This window comes from Nilaparvata lugens, chromosome 11 (assembly GCF_014356525.2).
Source record: "Nilaparvata lugens isolate BPH chromosome 11, ASM1435652v1, whole genome shotgun sequence".
Taxonomy (NCBI): domain Eukaryota; kingdom Metazoa; phylum Arthropoda; class Insecta; order Hemiptera; family Delphacidae; genus Nilaparvata; species Nilaparvata lugens.
In genome coordinates, this window is record NC_052514.1 from 31,674,011 (window position 1) to 31,696,980 (window position 22,970).

The following is a 22,970-nucleotide window of genomic DNA, read 5'->3' on the forward strand; positions in this document are numbered from 1 at the left end:
AGAATCAATGAGAATTTCATCAGTTTATTTCCAGCAAATAATTTGTTTTTATGATGATTAGTATTCTAGCGCATATAATGTCCAGGTTCAATGTACATCTCAGCATATCAAATTGTTTTATATTCTAAGGCCCAGCGAACATATAGAATGACTGCTTTGCAACTGCTTCAGTTGCAAACAAGTTGTGAGCAAAACTGTTTTGCAAACTCTACAAAGTATTTGAGTAAGGAGGCGTAAACGATGCAGCTAATTTTTGCCTGCGGTTGCAGTTGCGTTGCAGACTTCAGTTGTAAGAGAAGAAATAGAGAAAATAGATGCAACTGATTCAAACCAGCCCACTGTTATTACACCCATGTACAGACCTCAGTTGTATGAGATGAAATAGGGAAAATAATTTGATTTGCATTTAAAATTAAAATCAACACATAATTCCAAACATACGAAAACAAATAAAATACCTTTGATAGAGACGGTACTTGACAAAATAGCAATCATTGATTTATTCAATAGTATAAACAAGAATCTGTGATATCTTGAATCTGTGATGAAACCAATCAATGATGTCCGCACATTTGAAACTCCCGCTACAAGAATACTGTGTTGGTACTACTGCCTTGCCAATTTTTGTTGATCAGCTGCTGCTTTTTATCAGCATTGTTTAGGTTGGTACAGCTGAAGTTCTGCTTCTGCTGCAAGAATCAACAGGCTGAACATGTAAGACGCCGGAGTGCTTTTGATAAAGATAAAAATAAATATTTTCTAAAATTTAGTGCTATTTTATTATATTTATCTGCGATTTCTTCAAATTTAAGTGCTGCATACATTAATGAGGTAGGTATGAAATATAAATATTGCAAAGCGTACCTAGTTTAACGTAGCCTACAACTCTTGGTTGCAGGTTACAACACTAGGACTATAGCCTACCGTATTTTAATTTTCTTCGTGAATTAAAGAGTTAAAGCTATAGGTATCTTTAATTTGCTAGTGTTGTCCATTGAATAAATCATAATTTGTGCATTAAATTATTTATAGTAAATTGAAAGATGAGTTCAGAAAAGTTTCAATATTAGGTTCCTTACTTTCTACTTGGTTTTAAAACTTTAAAAATTATATTTCAACGGTCATATCAATAAACGCGATATAGTTGTACTTCTTCAAGTCTTCTTTCAAGATGAAACACCTTCCTTCAAATTCAGGAATGACTATTTTTCTTCGGGTGTAATCTATCAATATTCATAGATGATATCTCTAGACCAATCAGCCTGCAATATTCATTTTACCGAATCGGTACTGTATTATTCTGTTACCGGTTAACTGGGGTGACTGTCCCAATTTCGGGGAGCTGAGATTTTAAACCGCTTGCAATCAATACTTGAGTTGCAACAAATCTCTTGCAATATTTTTTATTGTATTCTGCAATGTTTAATGAGTATTTTTCATTACAAATGTTGATATTTTTCTCCACTTCAACAAAGATATTATATTCTTTGAAATTAAGAGGCAATGTCAACCAGGGGTTGGGGTGACTTTGCCTGTCTCACTTTGAAAAAGTTCTTTTTCAAGAGTTAGGCTAAGGTAAACCAACAGTCAATAATGAATAATGACATTGAAAACAAATGAAATCCACTTCAAAAAATCACAACTTTTTTATATTTCAGTTTCTGCTGCCTAAAGATTTTTTTTAGCGTCGAGGCATATTGGCTTCAGCTGTAGAATCAGCTAAAAATGAATATTAAACTCAAGCAAGGTAATTATTTTGTTTTATTAGGTAGAGTTTTTGATATTTATCATATTTTGAATTGTATTTGCATAATATCAAGTTTAACCTAAAAGTGACCTCGTTGTGTTTAACTAGTAACATAACCCTACCCAGTTCAACTATGGATATTATACAAATACCAATTAACATATACAGTAATAAAAAGGCCAAAATAATATGTACTCACCAATATCATAAGTTTTTTAGAAATACGTTTTTTAACACGAAGTTTTCTGACAATGAAATCACAAGATGAAGCAAGCAGTTTGGTTTTATGTCGTTAATTCAACCAATATATCGATTGTAGAACCTCGATAATGATCAGGGCTACGGCTATCAGTGTTCAACATCGATTTCGGATTACAGAAATCGGAGATAAACTGATTTGAATATTTTTCCGCGAGGTGGGACAAAGTCACCCCGGTTGACGGTAACAAATACCTTTAATACCTTCTGCTTTTTATACTATCAGGCTTCAATATTCATTGTACCATATTGGTAGCCTACTGTATTATTATGTTATGTGTTATAATTTGATAGTATGTCTTCTAATACATTAATTTGCAGGCCGCAAGTCCTTAACTGAACAATTCTATTTATTTACATAAGTACAAAATGGAAAAAAAATAATTGGATGAGAAATAACAGAACAATTATGTTTCAGAATTGAATTTGGAATAAATATTATAGTTCCTTTGGATCGTACTTATTAATTGAGTTAGTGCTCTGAATAGCTACCGTAATACCTACTCGCCTATTGTACTCACTAGTACATCATCTAGGATTGAGTGTGAATACTGGGCTGAATCAAAATGATTGATACTTTGCTTCCCTACTTTCAGGAAATAGTATACTATAATTTAGACAAAATGCAGTATAGGCTATAGTGATAATTGCTGTAATCAAATCCAAACCAAATACATTCTTTATTATGCTCTCTTTTCAGATACCACTGAATGTTATCGTCATTTAATCAAAACTATGACGGAATCCTTAGTCCAGAAATTCTTAGTGCATTCCTGCAACCCATACTCGCAGTCTTCAGGGACACATGGTTCAAGTTGTGTTATTTTGTGGGGAAAATCAAAGGTGATAACAACCTTGGCTATTATTTTTACTTTTGGCTTTTTATTTTCAGTTGTTTTCATTAACTGTTGGTAGATTGCAACAGTTATATTTTTTATATGGATATAGAGAAGTGAATTTGTAAAATCTGACTAGGCTTTACTGAACATCAATTCAATTAGCCTAGCCCAAGGTGCCTAGAATACCTGTATTGTAGGTACATTGAACTTAGCTACTTATTGCCCAAAACCAATGATCTTACCATCTATATTATTACATATTTATTCTGTCTATGAATGTGTAAGTGAATTAATTTTGTAACAAAACCACAAACCTCTGCATTATCATATAGGTGTCCCAAAAAAGTAGCCAGTTTTCAAATAACTAAGTAAGTTAATTCTAGTATATTGATTTCAGTTATTCATATACTACTAAGCAGAATGACAGACTTAGAAGAGCTTTCACATTGAATCGCTTAAACTATTCAATCAACTCCTAAAGTACGTGAAAGATGCTGAGACCAGAAAGTAAACACATGGTGAAGGAACTGATCATCTACTCACTGGCAGAACTGAAGGATGAGTCTTTATTTTCAAGGAAGATCTACTGTCATCCCAGAGTCTAAATGCCTATTCCCACATATCAGTATTAGTGTAGGCCTACGTGCAGTTCGATGTAGTGAGAATATTATTACCGTGAGTTCAAATGGGACTATCCATACTCGCTCAGCCGGGCTGAGTGTGAGTTGTTCCATTAGAACTTATGAGACTTATATTTCCACTGTACCGGTCACTGGCTCTGATACTTAAAAGTAGGATCCCGCCTAAGGGGAGGTATCCTGATACCCCACTGACACAGGTTTTCATAGTCAACGAAGAATTGAAGAATGAAGTAACATTTTGACTATTTGAGCAGAATCATTAGACATAGCTAAGAAAATTTAGGCAATCCTAACCTGGTTCTCGTTTCTGGATATTGTATTTGCTTGATTAAATAAATAGATTAATGAAATCTTATTTTTCAGTTTCTTAGGGTGTGATCACAGTGGATGTATATATGAGCAGGTGCACGATTGGTTAAATGCATGACCAAGCATGCAGATGAGAAACAAAATCCGGAAAGAACAATATAGGAAGACTCACACTGAAAGTGTGCACTTGCTAGTTGCTTTCAGTGTGAGCAGCTGCCTGCAAGTGACAAAGTGTTTCAATGGCACTTTCCAGATTTTGATTTCGGCTCATGCATGATTTGACGTGAACTTGCACATATACACATTCAATGTTATCACACCCTAAGAAACTAAAAAATAACACTCCTATCATGGAGGGCTGACAGAAGTTCATGCTGCTGCAGAAGAGGCATATCAGTGGCTCCAGAACTTACTTGAGTCCATTAGTTTTTAACATATTTAGTGTAAAATTATTTTTTCGTACAGTTACCTTGAAAAGTGACCATTCCTGCACTGATAACAAAACGCAAAGAATCACTTTTCCGCTCTAGTGCGCAAAGTATTACTTTGCGTACTCTTAATACTTTGCATATTATCTTGCAGCCATCCCAATCAGCTGTTGACATTGTTGACATTATTGTCATGTATTTTGAATGCGAATTTGTTCTATCTATATTTTCTCTGATTTTCAAATAAATAAAAATGGTTGAAAATAAATTGATTGGTTGAAAAATTATTTAGAAATTAAGATTTACTCAAAATTATTCAAATTAATTGGATTAATTTAATTTTTGATTTGAATAAATTAGTTTATCGATTATTAATTTTCAATTGGATTATCAAGATTTCAAAATAAATTAAAGTTGTTATTAATAACAAAATTATACAGACAAACATTTGATGGATTTCAGCCATCATTTTACCTATAATCAACCACTTCTCATATTCAATGGTAACTGTAGGAAAAATGTAATGTGAAGTACGTGCGCAAAGTTCCTCTGCTGCACTCAAGAAACCATTCCGCTTTCGCCTACGGCTCGTGCGTAAACGTTTCTTTCGATGCAGCAAACTGTCACTTTGCGCACTAGTTGCACAAATAACTATTAACCTTGGCCTATGAGTGCATATGCATATATGCATATATATATATATATATATATTATATATATATATATATATATATATATATATAGGTTCATTCCTTAACACAAAGTTGGTCTTTTGCATAAATCTTTACAACTCATGTTGGTACGTTCGCGTAAGATGGTCCAAGCATCTTTAGTAGCTCCACAGACCTATCATGTGATGGCGTTTGCGTAATGGAGTATTATAGTTCACTCCCGTGGGTCTGTGCGTTCGCGCCATTTATTCAGACTGAACTTGATTTGAGGTTATGTATTGAAGTTGGCGCCGTTTCTGTTGTGAATGGAATATGCTTGTCTAGTCCTTGTCTGTCAGCTGTCTGTTGTCTGCAGACAGTGCAGAGTGAAAGTGATATTGTGTTTTGTGTTGTTGTGATTGTGTCAAAATGTCCAAAAAGATTATTCAAGCAGTGATAAATTTTCGAATTCAACTTTGAAAGGTAAGTCAGTTATAGAATTATAACTTGTACTTGAATTATTATAATTACTTGTACTATTTAGCTTGCTTCTTTTACAATTATTTCCTTATGAGATTTAGTAATGCTTTAAGGTTATTAACATTTTGAAACGAAATCAAGAATAAAACACATCAAAAGTAGAAATTAAAAGTAAACCGCATCACTACTCACAGAGTGTATATAATTGAGTGATTGGAAATAAATAAATGTAACAAAAAATAAAATCGTAAATGTAATTCCTTCATTTCTATCACTACTTACAAGCTCAACTAATTCTGCACAAGAATCTTATTCTATTAGGATATATACAATGAATATATACCTGGATAGAATTGGTAAGAAGCTCATTGGCAATGAAATTCTCAATTGTATAAATAAATATTTAGATCATAAAAGTCAAGTTAGTCCTAAAATCATTCCTCTTCAGCCATGCAATTTTTCATAAATAACTCTTTTAATAGGTCTAAAGATAGGAATGGATATTTATTTATTTATTCAATCAATGAGAATTACTCAACTTACAGAAAAGTACCACAGGCTTATACGCCCAAAACGGTTCCAATTCTAATTTATACAACAGTCCAAATGTAGCTAGGTTATGTGATAGTGATATGCAAACAATACCAATCCTGGGCCTAGGACTAAGATGAATAAACAGCTAATGAAACTTTTCTAAACACCATATCTTTGAATGTCCAGGGTATATCAAACAAATAAGAATATATTTCCCTCTTATTATGTTATAAAACTATAGCCTAATGCTAGGATAATTACTGTTGCTGAACACTGGTTAACAAACGATGACTGTAGCTGTCTCACAATACCTGACTATGAACTTGGGTCCTTCTATGGAAGGAAAAATTCCACACATAGTGGAGAAGCAATTTTTTTAATTAATGGATTGAAATTAGAAGAATTAAGCATAGTAAAGGAACTTTCTATAGAAATGATTTGTGAAGCTGTTGCAATTAAACTTCCAAATGAAAAATAATTGTTTTGTCATTGTACAGACCCTATAATAATGATGTTAGTTTTTTTAACAACTCTCTATCCTGTCTTAATGATATATTATGTGCCATTATAAATGTAACTATAATTTAATATTATGTGCTGATTTCAATGTCAACTTTAATGTAAATGATAATTTTAATAGAGATCTTTGCAATTTGTTTGAATGTTTTGGTATCCATATTTCTACAAAAATGAAATCACTAGACCAGGCACACTGAATGAAGGTCACTGTATTGATAATGTTGTGACTGTGATATTCATGATAGCAGACATGTGACCCGAGTTATCAATACACATCTACTGTCAGATCATCATGCCCTACTATTTAAATATTTAATAAATGTGAAAAATGACTCTCAAAGTTTTTCTAGTGTAAACAAAAAGCTAGATAGGTTAGTTAATTAATGATCAGAACACTTATTTATTTGTTAGGTTAATTAATTAGTATCATACACTGGAGTGTGGTGTATTTGCTTAGCCTAATGATGCGAATGATAAGTTTAAGAAGTTTTTTGATTTGTATATGTCAGCTGTTAATGCTGCTTATCCTCTTAGAGGTTTCAAAGTTAGTAAGCCTAAGCTGGATGATGGATGGTATACTGCTGATTAATAAAGCTCAAACATAGTTGTGATGAATATTATAGCTTACTGAAATTTTTTAAGACTAATCAGTTCAGAGATAAATATAAAAGCTGTAAGAAAGAGTATAGAATTGCTATTAAGAATGCAAAAATAAATTATTTCAACAACAAAATAGAGCACTCAAAAAATAAAACTCAAGCTGCATGGAAGGTAGTTAAAATTCTTACAAATGTCAACAATGAAGCTATTGATTCACATGATGATAACAACGCTGATTCATTTAACAACTTTTTCATTGAAAAAGTTGAGGAAATTAGTGAAAATGTGCCAGTTAGTGAACATCTCAGCTCTCACTACATCAATAAGTGCAATAGGCCCAATGTACCATTTTTTTCCAACCTGTTACTGCAGATTATGTGTACCAGAAAATAAGTAGTCTTAGTAATTCAAGTTTTTTTAGATATATATGGTATTAATTCTAAGGTCTTAAAAATATCTGCCCCTTATATAAGTGAAGTTTTGAGTTACCTTATAAATTATTGTTTAGTATACAAGGGCATTTATCCAAGTGTATTGAAAAACGTTAAGGTAATACCTGTAGGCTACATAAAAAAGGTGATAAGAAAAACTTCAGGCCAATATTTCAGGCCAATATAATCAGGCCTTATTTCAGGCCAATAACAATTGTACCTGTGATATCCAAAGTATTTGAGGCCATAATGCAAGACCAGATCTCAAATAATTTTGAAAACTTTGGTATTTTTACTAAAAAACAATTTGGTTTCAGGCCATGTAGAAATACTAGCAATGCAGTAACAAGTTTAGTAAATTAATAGTGTTGTTGATGATTTGGAGAAGGGTCTATCTGTTAGTTTTAGGTCATATGACATATTGTCTAAAGCTTTCGATACTGTTAAGCATAACATACTTTTTGAAAAATTTTCTTATTATGGCTGCAATTCAAAATCAATCTATTTAAAGGACCGCAACCAGTTTGTTTACAAAGATTGTCAATTCTCTAAGGGCAGAAAGGTTCATTATGGGGCCCATACTTGGATCAATACTCCCTAATATATATATATTAACAACATAATTGTAATATAGAAGGCACTGATAAAGCAGGATTTCTCTTTGCTGATGATTTTGGTCTCAAAGTTAGTTGTAAATCCGAAGCAGGTGTACAAAATTGTCTAGTTGATAGCTCTCTACTCCTTAATGATTGTTGTGCTAGTAATTATTATGTTCACCTATAATAGAAATTCAAACAATGAAGTAGGGACTGAACCTTTAAAATTTCTAGGTATTGTTCTTGATCCCAAACTTAATTGGCAACCACATATGCAGAATTAATTAGTGAAAAAATAGCAAAGGTACTGTACTTGCTGAGAAGGTTAAAGTTAACTGTAGATATTAATATATTATTAAATGTGTATTTCTCTCAAATACAAAGTTTACTGTCCTATGGTATACTATTATGGGGCTCTAGTACTCATGTCTCAAAAATATTTATACTCCAAAAGAAAGCAATTAGATTGATTTGTAATGTTGATATGAGGACCCACTGTAAACCTTTTTTCACAAAATTGGGAATATTAACTGTCTATTCTTTGTATGTATTATTTAGTGTTAGTTAAGTAATCTGGATTTTTTTAAATTAAATAGTGACTGTCATGGATATGAAACCAGAAATAGGAATAATATCAGAGTTCAATAGTTCAGGTTCACAACTTCACAAAAAAATCTTCTGTACACATCTGTTAAACTGTACAATTCATTACCACTAGAAATTAAGGCACTGCCTCTTACATTCTTCAAAAGGAAATTGAAAACTGTACTGAAAGCTGAAAGTTATATAACATCCAAGAATTTCATGTAATTGACTGGACCAAATATTTGTAGGCTAATATTATTTGTATATATTAATTGTATTATGTAATATCTAGTACCTATTTTTGACATTTATCAATGCATTGTTAACAATGTCTATGATAATATAGATTCTTATTCTTATTCTTTCAAGAATGTGAACAAAAAAAGGCTTGCTCATTTTTGAAAGTGGATTTCATATTTATTTTTTGTTTGTATTCTAGTTTCCTACATCTTTGTGAGTAATGAGAGAATTGAACAAATACTTTCTGCATTAATTAAATTTATTACCTATAATAAATTAACTTATTACACATGGATGAGTGGATGAATAACCCCCATAATAATTTGAAATTAAAAATGGTTTTTGAATTCAGTATTTTTTTTATTTCTACAATTTATTCTTGTTTATTATTTCATTTATTTTATAATAATTTTCAATATCATTTATCTTATCAATTCGAGTGATAGCTCATTTTACTCTAGAACATGGTATGCCATAGTGGAGTAGGTCAATTTCCACACAGAAAAAACTAAACAAGTAGAATAGAGGACACATTATAAAATTTTTTTGTAACTAACTAGGTTTTGTATGTAATTTATTGTAATTTATCTAATATGTTGCGTAATTGATCTTGTAGTTTTTTTTGGGGGGAAATAAACATTCATTTAATTATTTGTTCATTTTACTCAGCTCTTCAAGGTGGGTTCAATGCATATCGGTTACCTGATTGAACCTTACCTAACCCTAACGCATGCCTTCGCCACGACCAACCTCACCAGACATGTGTATTTTAATGAAATGATTATAAACTCAACTTTTTGGAATGGGATTGCTCCAAAAATACTTCAACAGTGTAATAAATAAGTCAACAGTGCAATTCATTAAAATATACATAGCCTATCTGGTGAGGTTAGAGGTACTAGTGAGGTTTTGTCAGGCAACCGAAATATGCATTGAAACCGCCTTGAAGAGCTGAGTAAAATGAGCTATCACTCAATATGAAAGGACAAATATTAAGAATTCTCTAATTTGGAGAAAAAGAAGAACAAGATGACAAAGAAGGAGAAGCAGAAGAAAAAGAAAAGTTGGGAAAAAAGTAGGTGTTATCCAATGTACCTACAAGGTACTGGTATACAAAATACAAGGTATACAGAATACAAGGTACTGGCCACGAAAAGATGCGCGTTGACAAATCCAAACCAGCTGGTCGGTGTAACGTCATTGGTGCTCTAAAAGTATATTCTTCCTATCTTTTCAATGTTAAATTGAGCAACTTTGTAAGTCTTTTTCTCAAAAAGTACATAACTTTCCAGTACCATCGACATCCCCTACGATTAATACAAGAATTTATCTTAATTTTTTTAGAAATTCAATACTTTTGGACGGCTGGATCTTTCAGAATGATCGATTTTGTAAGAGCCTGCTCATCGAATAACTGTTGCTCTCTTATTGAAAATTAACATGCTTTCCCTGGCTCTTTTGTAATTCAATTACTCAATGCTGATCAATTTGATAAAGCGATCATTGAATAAGGAATTAAAAACGTGGAAACATTAATTAGAGTATAATATTATTTCTCTCAACATCCTTCATATCTTGTCTGTATATTACATAGAATCAGTAGAACATCTTGCCGGTTCAACATCTTTAATCCTTTAGGAGTGCACTCTTAATTCAGGAAAAAAATGATATACACATACTTTAACCAGGTGATAGTTGTGTGTTACGGTCACATACAATATTTATCTTTTTTCTTGAGCAGCTTTGTAAGTCTTTTTCTAAAAAGTATATAACTTTCAAGTCCCATCGACATCTCCTACGATTTATACAATATTTATCTTCAATTTTTTTTAGAAATTCATCACCTTTGAACTCCTAGATCTTCCAGAATTCTCGATAATGTAAGGGCATACCGGTTTGGAGATAGAGAACTCTCATTTGTTACTACGAGAAGGGATACTCGTAGAATGAATGAATAGATTTTATTTGTCAACATTTGAAAAGATGAATGGCTTCAAAGGTTTTCTACTGGAGGTTTTCTATTCAAAGTTTTAATACCCCAACAATTATAAAGTTGAAAAAAGGTACTGAATGTAGCCTATTTCTCCTAGTAATACTTTGAGTGATAATATAGACCTATACTTCTTCAATCACTGTTTTTATCAGCATAATAATTAGGCTTGGCTTGAATACTTTATAGTTATTTCGAGCTTTCTCGTTATTTATTACGTTGTACACATTCGAGCTGTTTCCTTTGTTCATTGTGATATTCTTCTGCAAACTCAACCAATATCTATCCTTTCAAAATTGATTCTAATACCAATCTCAATGCAGAAGACATATAAAGGAAAAGCTAATATTAATTAGATAAAAGTAAAATCAAGAGCGGTTGCAGAGAATAAAGGTTGTTAGTGCAGGGCATTCCATCAGTGATTTGAAAGGAGAATGTGGATGATCAACGGATGAAGATGATAAGCGCACCACTTTCCTCCCTTATGATATTATATTATGATATTTGATGATTTCGTTTGTTATTACCAATCAATTGGATTGATCAACAATTAAATTCCAATTTTATTTTCGATAAAGAACTTTATTGGTTTCAAAATTATTTACACTCAGTGACCAAGGCACAATCTAGTAACATAATTTTTATCACATATACATCACTCACACTCTATGTGGTAGAAAGCCCCAATATATGGAACAAAAGAAAGTATGGGGTGATAGTATAACACTCACATTCATAAATGCATTATAAACTGAATAATTTGCTATTTGAAAAAATATCTTAAAATATGCCCAACTATATTATCTTTCCGGTATAGGAAAATAATGTGGAGATTGAAAATAATTGGAATTTACCACGCACATTATCCTGTTTTAAGTTTATGAGAGTTCAATTTCTAGAATTGAAATGCCCTCCGAGTTGATTAAAGAGATTGTCATCCTTTCTATTCTTTCAAACAGGAATTCAACCGATCACTTGCCTTATAGAATTATCAAGTTTATTAGAAGGAATATATTGTAGGATACTTATAGTATGAATTCATATTCATACGCATACTTTTCAATGTATGATTCATTTTCATTAAATTCATTATTATTGAATCATGAAGAGTTGATTTTCCCTTTCACAAATAAATAAAGAATGAGAGTTCTACAATAAGTACCAATTGAGAATTCCTCTTACAAATAATTAAATTAGAAATATGTGTTTCAGAATACGAGATCAAGTATTCAATACAATTATTGAGAATTCCTCACGCGCAATCCATGCTTTAATATAATATTCGCCCTTATATTTTTTGTTATAGTTTTCAATTAGAAAGATTCAACCAGAAAACTATTTCCTCATCAAGTATGTGAAAGCCATAATTTTCCTGAAAAAAGAGTTCCTCCTAAGGGATTAGGCAAGAAGTTCTATTGATTCTACATATGATATACAGTACACAGACAAGATAAAGGATTGTGAAAGAAATAATAGTACAATCAATGTTTCATGTTCTTAATACCTTATTCAATGATCGATTTATCGAATTCATTAGCATTGAGTAATTGAATTACAAAAGAGCCAGGAAAAGCATGTTAATTTTCAATAAGAGAGCAACAGGTATTCGATGTAGGCTCTTACAAAATCAATCATTCTGAAAGATCCAGTCGTCCAAAAGTATTGAATTTCTAAAAAAAATTAAAGATAAATATTGTATGAGTCGTAGGAGATGTCGATGGGACTTGAAAGTTATTTACTTTTTGAGAAAAAGACTTACAAAGCTGCTAAATTTAACATTGGAAATATAGGAAGAATAGATATTTAGAGTACCAATGATGTCACACTGATCATCCGACTCTGATCATTAAAAGATCGAGATGCACGTGGCCAGTACCTTGTATTCCAAGTAACTTGGTGTTATCTACAGCTTCCACTTTTATAGAGAGATAAAATGAATGCATATCGTTTGAACTTGCCGGTTCAAGTTCAACTACCTAATAGCGTTGTAGCGTTGTTACGCGGAAAAGTTATCCAATTCAGTTCCTTGGCGGGCGACAGCTGAACGAAGCGCGACTTTTGAAAATTTTGCCTAGCGTCACAACTCTCATAATAATTATGTTTTTTCGGCTTAGGAAGGTGAAGGAGTCATGGGAAAATTCTACAAAAAGTCGTGAACGTTTTTTTCATATATTTGAGATTCTTCTAAATTTTAAATCAATCTGTCCAAATTTAACAAAGTTATAAGCATTTTCAAATGTGATGCTGGTTAAGAATAAAAATAGAGTAAATATCCGTATTCCCTACCAGACATTCAGCTGAACTTTGAGTTCTCATTTTATTCTATGGAAAAATGAATGCAGTTACATGATGCGTAGGCTGAAGGAAGAATACAAGGAGGCGGGGCTCGAAATAAACCTAGACAAGACGGAGTACTTGCAAACAAATAGTGAAGTCACGCAGAATCTCAAAGTAGACGATGACGTTGAAATTAAAGGCACAGATAAATTTAAATACTTGGGTTATACTATTACGCAAAACGGGGGGTACAGATGAAGAAATAAAGAGAAGGCTAGGGCAAACTAGAAGTTGTATAAGACAACTGCATCCCATAATCTGGAGTAAGAGTATCCACAGAAAGACCAAACAGATGATATTCCATACAATAGTCAGAAGCATAATGACATATGGTGCAGAAGTATGGGTGACGAACAAGCGAAATAGGGGTAAGATTCTGGCTGTGGAAATGGAGTATTGGAGAAGGTGTTGCGGGGTCACCAGGTTGGATAGAGTAAGGAATGAAGAGATTAGGAACAGAATGAAAGTTCAATCGGATATAATGAAGTTCATTGAGGACAAGAGACTGGTATGGTATGGGCACGTGAGAAGGGCTAGTGCAAGTAAGTGGATCGGAATTGTGACGGACTGGAGCCCATTGGGTAGACGGAAGCGAGGGAGGCCAAGGCGATCTTGGCGAGACGAGGTGGACGACGCCATGGAGGCTAGAAATCTCACAGATGGGGAGTGGAATGACCGACAAACATGGAAAATCCGACTAAAAGAAGGAAGGCGGTGATTCACCGTAAAATCCTAACATATATATAAAAATGAATGCATTTTTAGCATTTCTGAGCTTGGAATCATATTTTTCAAATGTTTCTTCATATCTTTATCCAATCAGGTACAATTTATATAATATACAGTGATGCAGTAATTAAGATTTCTATTACATAAATACATACATTACATATATAATTAATAAATATATACATTATATAATTACATACTTGAGTATATTCTTACCATTGAACAGACCAACACGAATTGTAGAGATTTAAACAAAAGACCCACCTTGTGTTAAGGAATGAACCTACACTTCTATGGATGAATACTTCGTATACAAATCAATTAATATCAGATAATTTGATAATATTCTAGAGATTGAAGTTAGACTCACTAATATTCTATAAGGAATAATTGTCATACTTGGAAGATGTTGGAGAACATTGCTCATTATAATGTAAATGTAGTAACAGTTTGTAGCATTCGATGTTTTAATGATTCCAGTAGTCCTTCATTATTGTACTTTCTTGTGTATGTCACTGCAATAAACTGAATTTATTGATACACGAAATAATTCTAAAATCAATATAACAATAGGCAGTGTTCGGTAAAGATGGTATTGTGATTAAAATTCATTCAAAGACCTGGCATGCTGCCCAAAAGTCTTCATTCAGTTTTAACAATCGAAACCTTGATATTATTCCAGCAAATAAGTTTGAATTTCATGGCCATTCCCCAATTTTATTCAGATGTTCATACCTTAAGATTAGTGTGGTTAATTTCTGATGAGAAAGTCAAAAACATTTTTTTTAATTTCCAATAATTGATAGAAGGGCCATTTGCACAGTGACAGTTTAAACGAAAATTCCATCTTAAACTGGATTAAATCCATATCAAGTCTTGTTTGTTATAATGTGTTACATTTTGAGTTTAAGCCACCAGCTGATTAAATTCAGTTTAAGCTTTGACTGTGCAAATGGCTCTTAATTCGGTAATTCCCTTCAACTGATACAGCTCATTGGGGTTTTCAGGGTAATCTCCTAGATTTCTACATTTATTGAGCATGCTTGACTTATTATGCAACCTCAAATAAATAAATAAATCAACTTTATTAATCAACTTTAAATGCATAAAAAAACGGTGCTTGTACAATTTTTTTCCTTTACATATTCTGACAACATGAAAATCTTAGTCTATTGACAATGCTCTACAGAATGTTTTGAGTTATGTGCAATACAAGTTCATGGAGCCGGTTGCTGGTTGATTCAAACAAATCTCGAATCATTATTACAAAGACGAAGTATGGCAACGTTTGATGGACCTTCATGAGGAGTGGAATTTATTTACTATATATGAGAATTGGCAACATAGCTCAGCGGACCAAACATAGGAGCACATTTCACGCAGCAATTATAATATTGAAGGACCTTCTTGAGGAGTAAAATTTGGATGCAACTCCAATGTTGGCGCCAAATCACTCAAGACCCAACATAGGAGTAGATTTTATATAGCAGAATTATATAAGCACTTTGGAGGTTAGAAAGGACCATCATGAGGTGAATAACTTCACAAGGATCTAGATTAATTATGGATGAATATATCATAATTGAGTGGAATATAACCATTCAGCAAGTCAAGTTCTTCAGGTATAACATAATAGTTTTATTTTGTGACTATCTGATCAAATTTAAAATGGGGGGTCCCGGGGAACTACATAAGAGTTTGAAATTTTACTGGACCCACAACAGGCACAAAAACGTAATATATATATATATATATATATATATATATATATATACTAAAAAATTAGAGTTAATTCGTTGTTAATTTAATTAATTAAATTGTAGAATCTAAGTAAAAGTCTTGAGTAACATAAAGGAATGGCACTTTGAAGAGCTGCGAACAATGTCTGAAGCTGATTCAAACCATTTAAAACCCAATCATTCTTCTTGGTACACTTTATTCCTGATGCTATGATGTCCCTTTCATAAAAGTAAATTAAAACCCTATGTAACTAAATTGTTATGGACCTTTTGTATGATAATTATTATTATTATAAAATAAAAGCGATATTGTCACTTCCACATGGTTTATTCGAGCCAAACTAATGTTTCAATGCATTCAAGGCATCTATCATCACTGAAGAGTAAATCTGGGTTTACATGAAACAAGTTTCAAAAGTTGAATAAACTTAAGCTTTCCACCAAAGTTAATAACATCATCCTTATAGATTCTATTAGATTGAACATAACTTATCATACACATGATGAACAAATGTGTTTGTGAAGTTCCGTTCAATCTAATAGAATCTATAATGATTATGTTATTAACATTTTGTTAATAACTTTGGTGTAAACCCAGCTTTAGACTAGAAGAAAGTCCAACCGAAAAGACCAATGATGATGATGCCTGAGTAAGTGCTTGAAACTTTAGTTTGGCTTAACCAAATTATGTGGAATTGACAATATCGCTTCTACTTCACCTTAATATGGAGGGATTCCACTATATTTCTGTTCATAGTGTAAATTTTATATTATTAATATGTATTTGGGTGCCAATAAACTCAAATTTCAAGAAGCCCCCTTACTTAAAGAGAATTCTAGCAAGCTCCTGAGATCCTTGTCGGTGTTCTTCCAGGACTCCAGGACACGAATCTGACCTGACTTCTCGTCTCCGTATGATGTCACCTTCATGGATGTCAAGGTTGATTAATACCGTAAATAACTACATACTCCTGAATTATTATAGGCTCTTTTGTATGTTTATCATATGTTTGAGTGTCTTTTGAGATGTGAATTTCAACAGATCCCCTTACTTTCAGAAAAGCCGAGTGAGTTCCTGCGATCCTTGTCGGCGTTCTTCCAGGACACAGATCTGACGTGGCCCCTCGTCCCCGTGTCTACGGCGTCCACACTGAGACTGCGCTCCATCACATGTCTCCAGTGATCCGAGCTGGCCGCCTTGTTCAGGTCACTCGTGAAGAATGATGTGCCCAGCTGCTCGTTCAGTGAGTACAGCTTTTGCGTGATGTCTTTACCTGCCAAATCAATAATAATACATTATTCTTCAATGTTGTTTTCCATCACGAACGAAGTGAATATTGAGTCACTTTTTTGTTATTAAAAAGAATGACTATAGTGAGGTCCACGTTATAATGGCAGTGGAGAAAGTTAGGAGAGCAACGTTGCCGATCCTATGTCTTGCCAATGCCTTCTATGGAGGGTAGCTGATAAAGGTTTATTGATGTAATATTAACTGTTCATTCTTGTTTAAAATAATCAATTATATTTTATTATGCAATAATTTATATTTTTCAATAATTTCATGATGAATTTTCATAATTAAGATGAAATATTTTGTTAATTAATTATTAATTCTACATTGTTAAAAGACGATCTGGCAACAGAGCAAAGCGAGAAAGAGATAGCACTATCCGCATGTTGAATGATAGACAAGGATAGCAATTCCTTGAATTATTTTATTTATGAATATTTATAACCTATATCATGTTAAAACCCTTAAACGCCCTGTGTTACCATATGGTAACAGGCAACATGCACACATTGGGATATTTTTCTAATTTTGTAGAATTGCTGTGGTAACACTGTGATCATTCGTAATGGAAGGGGGAGATTGTAGAAACGAGTTCCAGTCACTAGGCGGCCATTTTCTTTGTTCAGTGTTGACCTATGGACGTTTGAAAATCTTCATTGAGGTTATGTCTGACATGCACAGGTAAGTTCATTTATATCCTTCATTGTAATCAATATTATTGTTCTTATGTGATTGATTATTGCAAATAAAGGATCAAAGAAGGTAGAAAAAAAATCCTGGCTTGATTGCTCCAATTCTATCAATATTATAAGCATTTATATTTGGATGTTACCATATGGTAACACGGGGCGTTTACCATATCAATTCAATAACAAAGCAAAATCACTTACAACTGTTACAATATTATTTGTATCACACATTTTGGATTATGTAATCAAAATATATGCTTTGTGATTCAAGTTGTATATTATTATGGACATTTTATGAAATGGTTCTTACAAAATATATCCCATATATGGGTAATAAGTGGGCATTTCCTATCATAGCTGAGTACCTCAATGAATGAATTCCAAATAGAAAATTGTCGAATTTCTTTTTATTTTATAAATGGGTTACTAATACCATGAAAAGTGATCTTTGTTTTTCTGGTTATGTTTCAGGCCACTGACACTGGCAGAAATCATCGATGAGCTGGAGTCAGATGAATATCAAGGAGACGCAGTCAGCAGCATCTTCATTGAGCCACCAGATGCTGCTGGATTATCAGATGAGGACTCTGCAAATGAGGATGAAGGCGGGCTTATCGACAATCTTAGCAGCAGACAGCTGGCAGCTAATGCTGAGATTGTATTCACAAATGATGAGAGGGATGGATATGATGTGGACTCATCTCGCATGACTTCTGATCCTGCCAAGGATGACTCACCATCATCATCTACTAGTAAACAAAAAAAAACACATAGTAGAAGATAACCTAATTCTCTTCCATCTCGGGTGTGGACTAAAAACTCTGTTTTCTCTGTTCCTTTTGATCAAACTTTTCCGGAAAGTGATTTCTCAAAATACTCTGATTTTTCTCCTGTAGAGATTTTTGAACTTTTTTTTGATGCAGAACTTTTTCATATTATGTTTGAGGAAATAAAAAAATATGCTGCATTCAAGAATATTGCAGACCCAAATATCACCATTGATGAACAAAAGTGTTTTCTGGGGATACTCACAATTTCGGGTTACAACTCCTTACCAGGTGTGAGATATTATTGGGAGTCAGCAGAGGATACAAGGAACCAGCTTATTTACAATTCTATGAGACGAAACCGATTTATTCAAATTCAAATATTGAATCTCCTCCATTTTGCAGATAACAATAACATCAACCCATCTGACAAACTATGGAAGCTGAGACCCTTCATTGAAAAGCTGCATAGAGTCTTTAGAGACAATTTTGTTCCTGTGCAACAACTAGCTTATGATGAATCTATGATAGCATATTTTGGCCGGAATTCCTGCAAACAATTTATTAGAGGAAAACCGATACGGTTTGGATACAAAGTGTGGTGCTTGAATACTTTTAATGGCTATCTAGTGGACTTTGAAGTTTATCAAGGCAAGTCTGTTCATTCAGATGATGACTCATATGATAAGGACTTTGGAAAAGCTGCTGCGCCGATGGTGAGGATGCTAAATGAGTTGGGCCCTAAAAAAGACCTTCCTTACCATTTATACTTTGATAATTTATTTACTGGTGTTGACCTATTGGTTCATTTGAGAGAAAATCATTATCAAGGAGCTGGTACAATTCGAATGAACCGTGTACCCAAAAATTGCAGCATAATTTCCATGAAAGACATCAAATCAAAGGAGAGAGGATTTTATGAATATAGTGTTAGTAATGATAATATACTCATTGCTCGTTGGCAGGATAATGCACCAGTAACTGTTGCATCTACTATACATGGAATCAATCCTATTGTCAATGTGAACAGGTATTCGAAAAGAGAAAAGAAAACTGTTTTAGTCAAGCGCCCATATCTAATAAGTGAGTATAATAAGTTTATGGGTGGCACTGATCTCATGGATGAAAATATCAATCGCTACAGGGTCAGTGTCCGCAGCAAGAAATGGTGGTGGTCAATATTTTCCTGGTGTTTTGATGTATGCTATCAGAATGCTTGGCATCTCCATAATATGTCCCATCCGCAAAAAATGTCTCAGCTGAAATTCAAAAGAAATGTGGCAGTGTTTTATTTGAAAACATTTGGAATTCAACCTCAAGTTGGTGGAAGAAGAAGCATGCGTCCACAAGCAGCACCTGCATTCGAGGATCTTCGGTATGATAGACTGGATCATTTCATCATCCAGAATGAGGGTAATAAAAGAAGAAGATGTGCGGGACCCAATTGCACTGGAAGTGTTCGTACTGGATGTCAGAAGTGCAATGTAGGACTTTGCATTCCATGTTTTATGGAATATCACACAAAAAAATGACATTTCTTCTACAGTATTCATATGAAAAAATTGAACTTTTCACATATTTATACATATCAATAAACATATAATATCATTTACAAACATATTTTGATGTACATTGATCGAAATAAAGAGCATAATGAATTATTACTAATTTTTATCATTTGATATGGTATTCGCCCCGTGTTACCATATGGCAACATGACATTTTTTCAAATATTTTATGAAATAAGTGAACATTTTTTTTTTTTTAATTTTCAGGTTGTTTTCAAGAGTAGTTTTATCGTCTAACATAGGAAAAAGTGATAAAAAAAATTGAAAAAAACTCGGGCGTTTAAGGGTTTTAATTGATTCATTTATTCAACCAGGCTACCTTCATTTAAATCACAGTAATAAAAGGATTTCCCTTGAAAAATTTTAAAATTTTCAATCAAAAATTTGTCATCTAAATAGAATTACTTGAAGTTTGTTTTAATATAACTTTTTAATTAAATACCTTGACTTGCCTTTCTTTTAGAAGCTATTTCAGACTGTCACTATTTTATTATGTATTATATTTTTTGGACTCAATAGTGAAATTCAGGTTTGAAAGTTGGTACTGTATCTAATTAAAATTAGTTTGATAGTTTTTCTCTTAGTAGACAGAGCTAGTTATTGTCTATCAGTATCATTGTCAGTAGACAAAGCAAATACGATTAGCTCTTTCCATTTCCAACTATTTTGCCAAACCGATGAAGTACCAAAATATTTTATCTTAATTATGAGATATTTGATAAGATGAATTGTAGCCTATGCTCTCTATCATGTTCCAAAGCTGATTCACAAGTAATTAATTTATTTATCTAGCCTTGACAAATACTTTATAGATTGTTCATATGTTCAATTTTTTCATAAGAACCAATGGTATTCTCTTTCTTTCCAACAGATCAGAACTTAATTGGAAACCAAGACTTACATCTATTAAGCTAATATTCAGCTATTGAGAGCTGTAAAGGTATTGGCTAGAAAAATCCTTTAGGGTCACTTTCTCCAAAAAAGTTAAACTCAAATTCTAGTTTAAACGATCAGGTGACTCACTTGAAGCAAATTATAATAATTGCGACCGTACCTTGATCAAACTAGTTCAATACTTGAACTAACTTTGGAGGAAGCCACCCTAGTGTGAGATCTACTATCAATTTAAGTTGAAATTGATTAACTAACCATTGGCCAATGCTAGATTTCAATCAAAGCTCTTCACACAATGATATAGCAAATCTCTACACGACTGGCCATTGTTTAATGAAGCCGTGAATGTGCGTGTTTTAATATTATATTGTATTGTGTGAACTAGGATGATAAAGCATTAATTTCTATTGTAGTCTAGTAATTCTCTACTGTAGGCTATTTGGGTTTAGTTTTCAAGGGGATTATTGATTATCCATTTGAGTATTTTGATAGCACTTCTTAAAAGTTAATTAAAAAAACAAAACAAGCCACTTTTACTTTTAGGGCTACTTATATAAGTAGCCCTAAAAGTAAAAGTGGCTTGTATTTTTTGAAATTAAACTTTTAAGAAGTGCTATCAAAATACTCAAATGGAAAATCAATAATCCCCTTAAATACTAAACCCAAATAGCTTACAGTAAAGAATTACTAGACTAGAAGAAATAGAATAACTAGAAAATAATGCTTTATCATCCAAGTTCACACAATACAATATAGTATTAAAACACGCACATTCACGGCTTTATTAATCAATGGCCAATCGTGTAGAGATTTGCTATATCATTGTGTGAAGAGCTTTGATTGAAATCTAGCATTGGCCAAAGGTTAGTTAATCAATTTCAACTTAAATTGATAGTAGATCTCACACTAGGGTGGCTTCCTCCAAAGTTAGTTCAAGTATTGAACTAGTTTGATCAAGGTACGGTCGCAATTATTATAATTTGCTTCAAGTGAGTCACCTGATCGTTTAAACTAGAATTTGAGTTTAACTTTTTTGGAGAAAGTGACCCTAAAGGATTTTTCTAGCCAATACCTTTACAGCTCTCAATAGCTGAATATTAGCTTAATAGATGTAAGTCTTGGTTTCCAATTAAGTTCTGATCTGTTGGAAAGAAAGAGAATACCATTGGTTCTTATGAAAAAATTGAACATATGAACAATCTATAAAGTATTTGTCAAGGCTAGATAAATAAATTAATTACTTGTGAATCAGCTTTGGAACATGATAGAGAGCATACGCTACAATTCATCTTATCAAATATCTCATAATTAAGATAAAATATTTTGGTACTTCATCGGTTTGGCAAAATAGTTGGAAATGGATAGAGCTACTCGTATTTGCTTTGTCTACTGACAATGATACTGAGAGACAATAACTAGCTTTGTCTACTGAGAGAAAAACTATCTAACTAATTTTAATTAGATATAGTACCAACTTTCAAACCTGAATTTCACTATTGAGTCCAAAAAAATATAATACATAATAAAATGGTCACAGTCTGAAATAGGTTCTAAAAGTAAGTCAAGTCAAGGTATTCAATTAAAAAGTTATATCAAAACAAACTTTAAGTAATTCAATTTAGATGACAAATTTTCGATTGAAAATTTCAAAATTTTTAAAGGAAAATCCTTTTATTACTGTGATTTAAATGAAGGTAGCCTGGTTGAATACATGAATCAATTAAACATACTGATCTTCTGATCTAACCACTGTATTGCAGGAAAAAGTGCATGGAAAGAGGAGGAGAACATTGTTTGTCCAAGATTACCACAAGAATTCTATGAAATATATGGAGAACAGAAAAGAGGAAGGGAAGAAACAAAGTGTGTTTCAGTTTGAAAAACACATAATTTCTCTGAGAAAGAAAAGTGAACTCTCTCTGAAAAAGAGACTCTGAAGAAGATACCTTCTACGTGGTGAATTGGTTGGACTACTCAGATGAGGTAGGTTCATGAAGCTATCATGCAAATTTCTTAGAAAAATTTCTCTCAATCTTGTTTGAATCAATATCATCTATTACAATCTAGATTAATAAACTTATTGTATTTTGGATAGTATGATATATTTCG

At 32.6% G+C, this 22,970-nt stretch overlaps 1 protein-coding gene and 1 long non-coding RNA gene across 3 annotated transcripts in view; one reads left to right on the forward strand and one right to left on the reverse strand.

The window, feature by feature from the left end:
- The window catches only part of LOC111054934 (blood vessel epicardial substance), a 107,036-nt gene that overhangs the window by 4,977 nt on the left and 79,089 nt on the right, over positions 1-22,970 (reverse strand). Inside the window, exon 7 of the mRNA XM_039437390.1 lies at positions 16,705-16,926. Within this exon, the coding sequence (XP_039293324.1) occupies positions 16,705-16,926 (222 nt within the window). The remainder of the gene's footprint in view (positions 1-16,704; positions 16,927-22,970) is intronic.
- Positions 686-22,867, forward strand: LOC120353515. Of its 2 annotated transcripts, XR_005572428.1 has the most exons (5): positions 694-831; positions 1,659-1,747; positions 2,706-2,848; positions 16,711-16,896; positions 22,622-22,867. It is a non-coding gene; the product is annotated as an uncharacterized LOC120353515 (long non-coding RNA). The 2 variants fall into 2 exon arrangements; XR_005572429.1 differs by lacking the exon at positions 1,659-1,747 and having other exon boundaries at positions 686-831.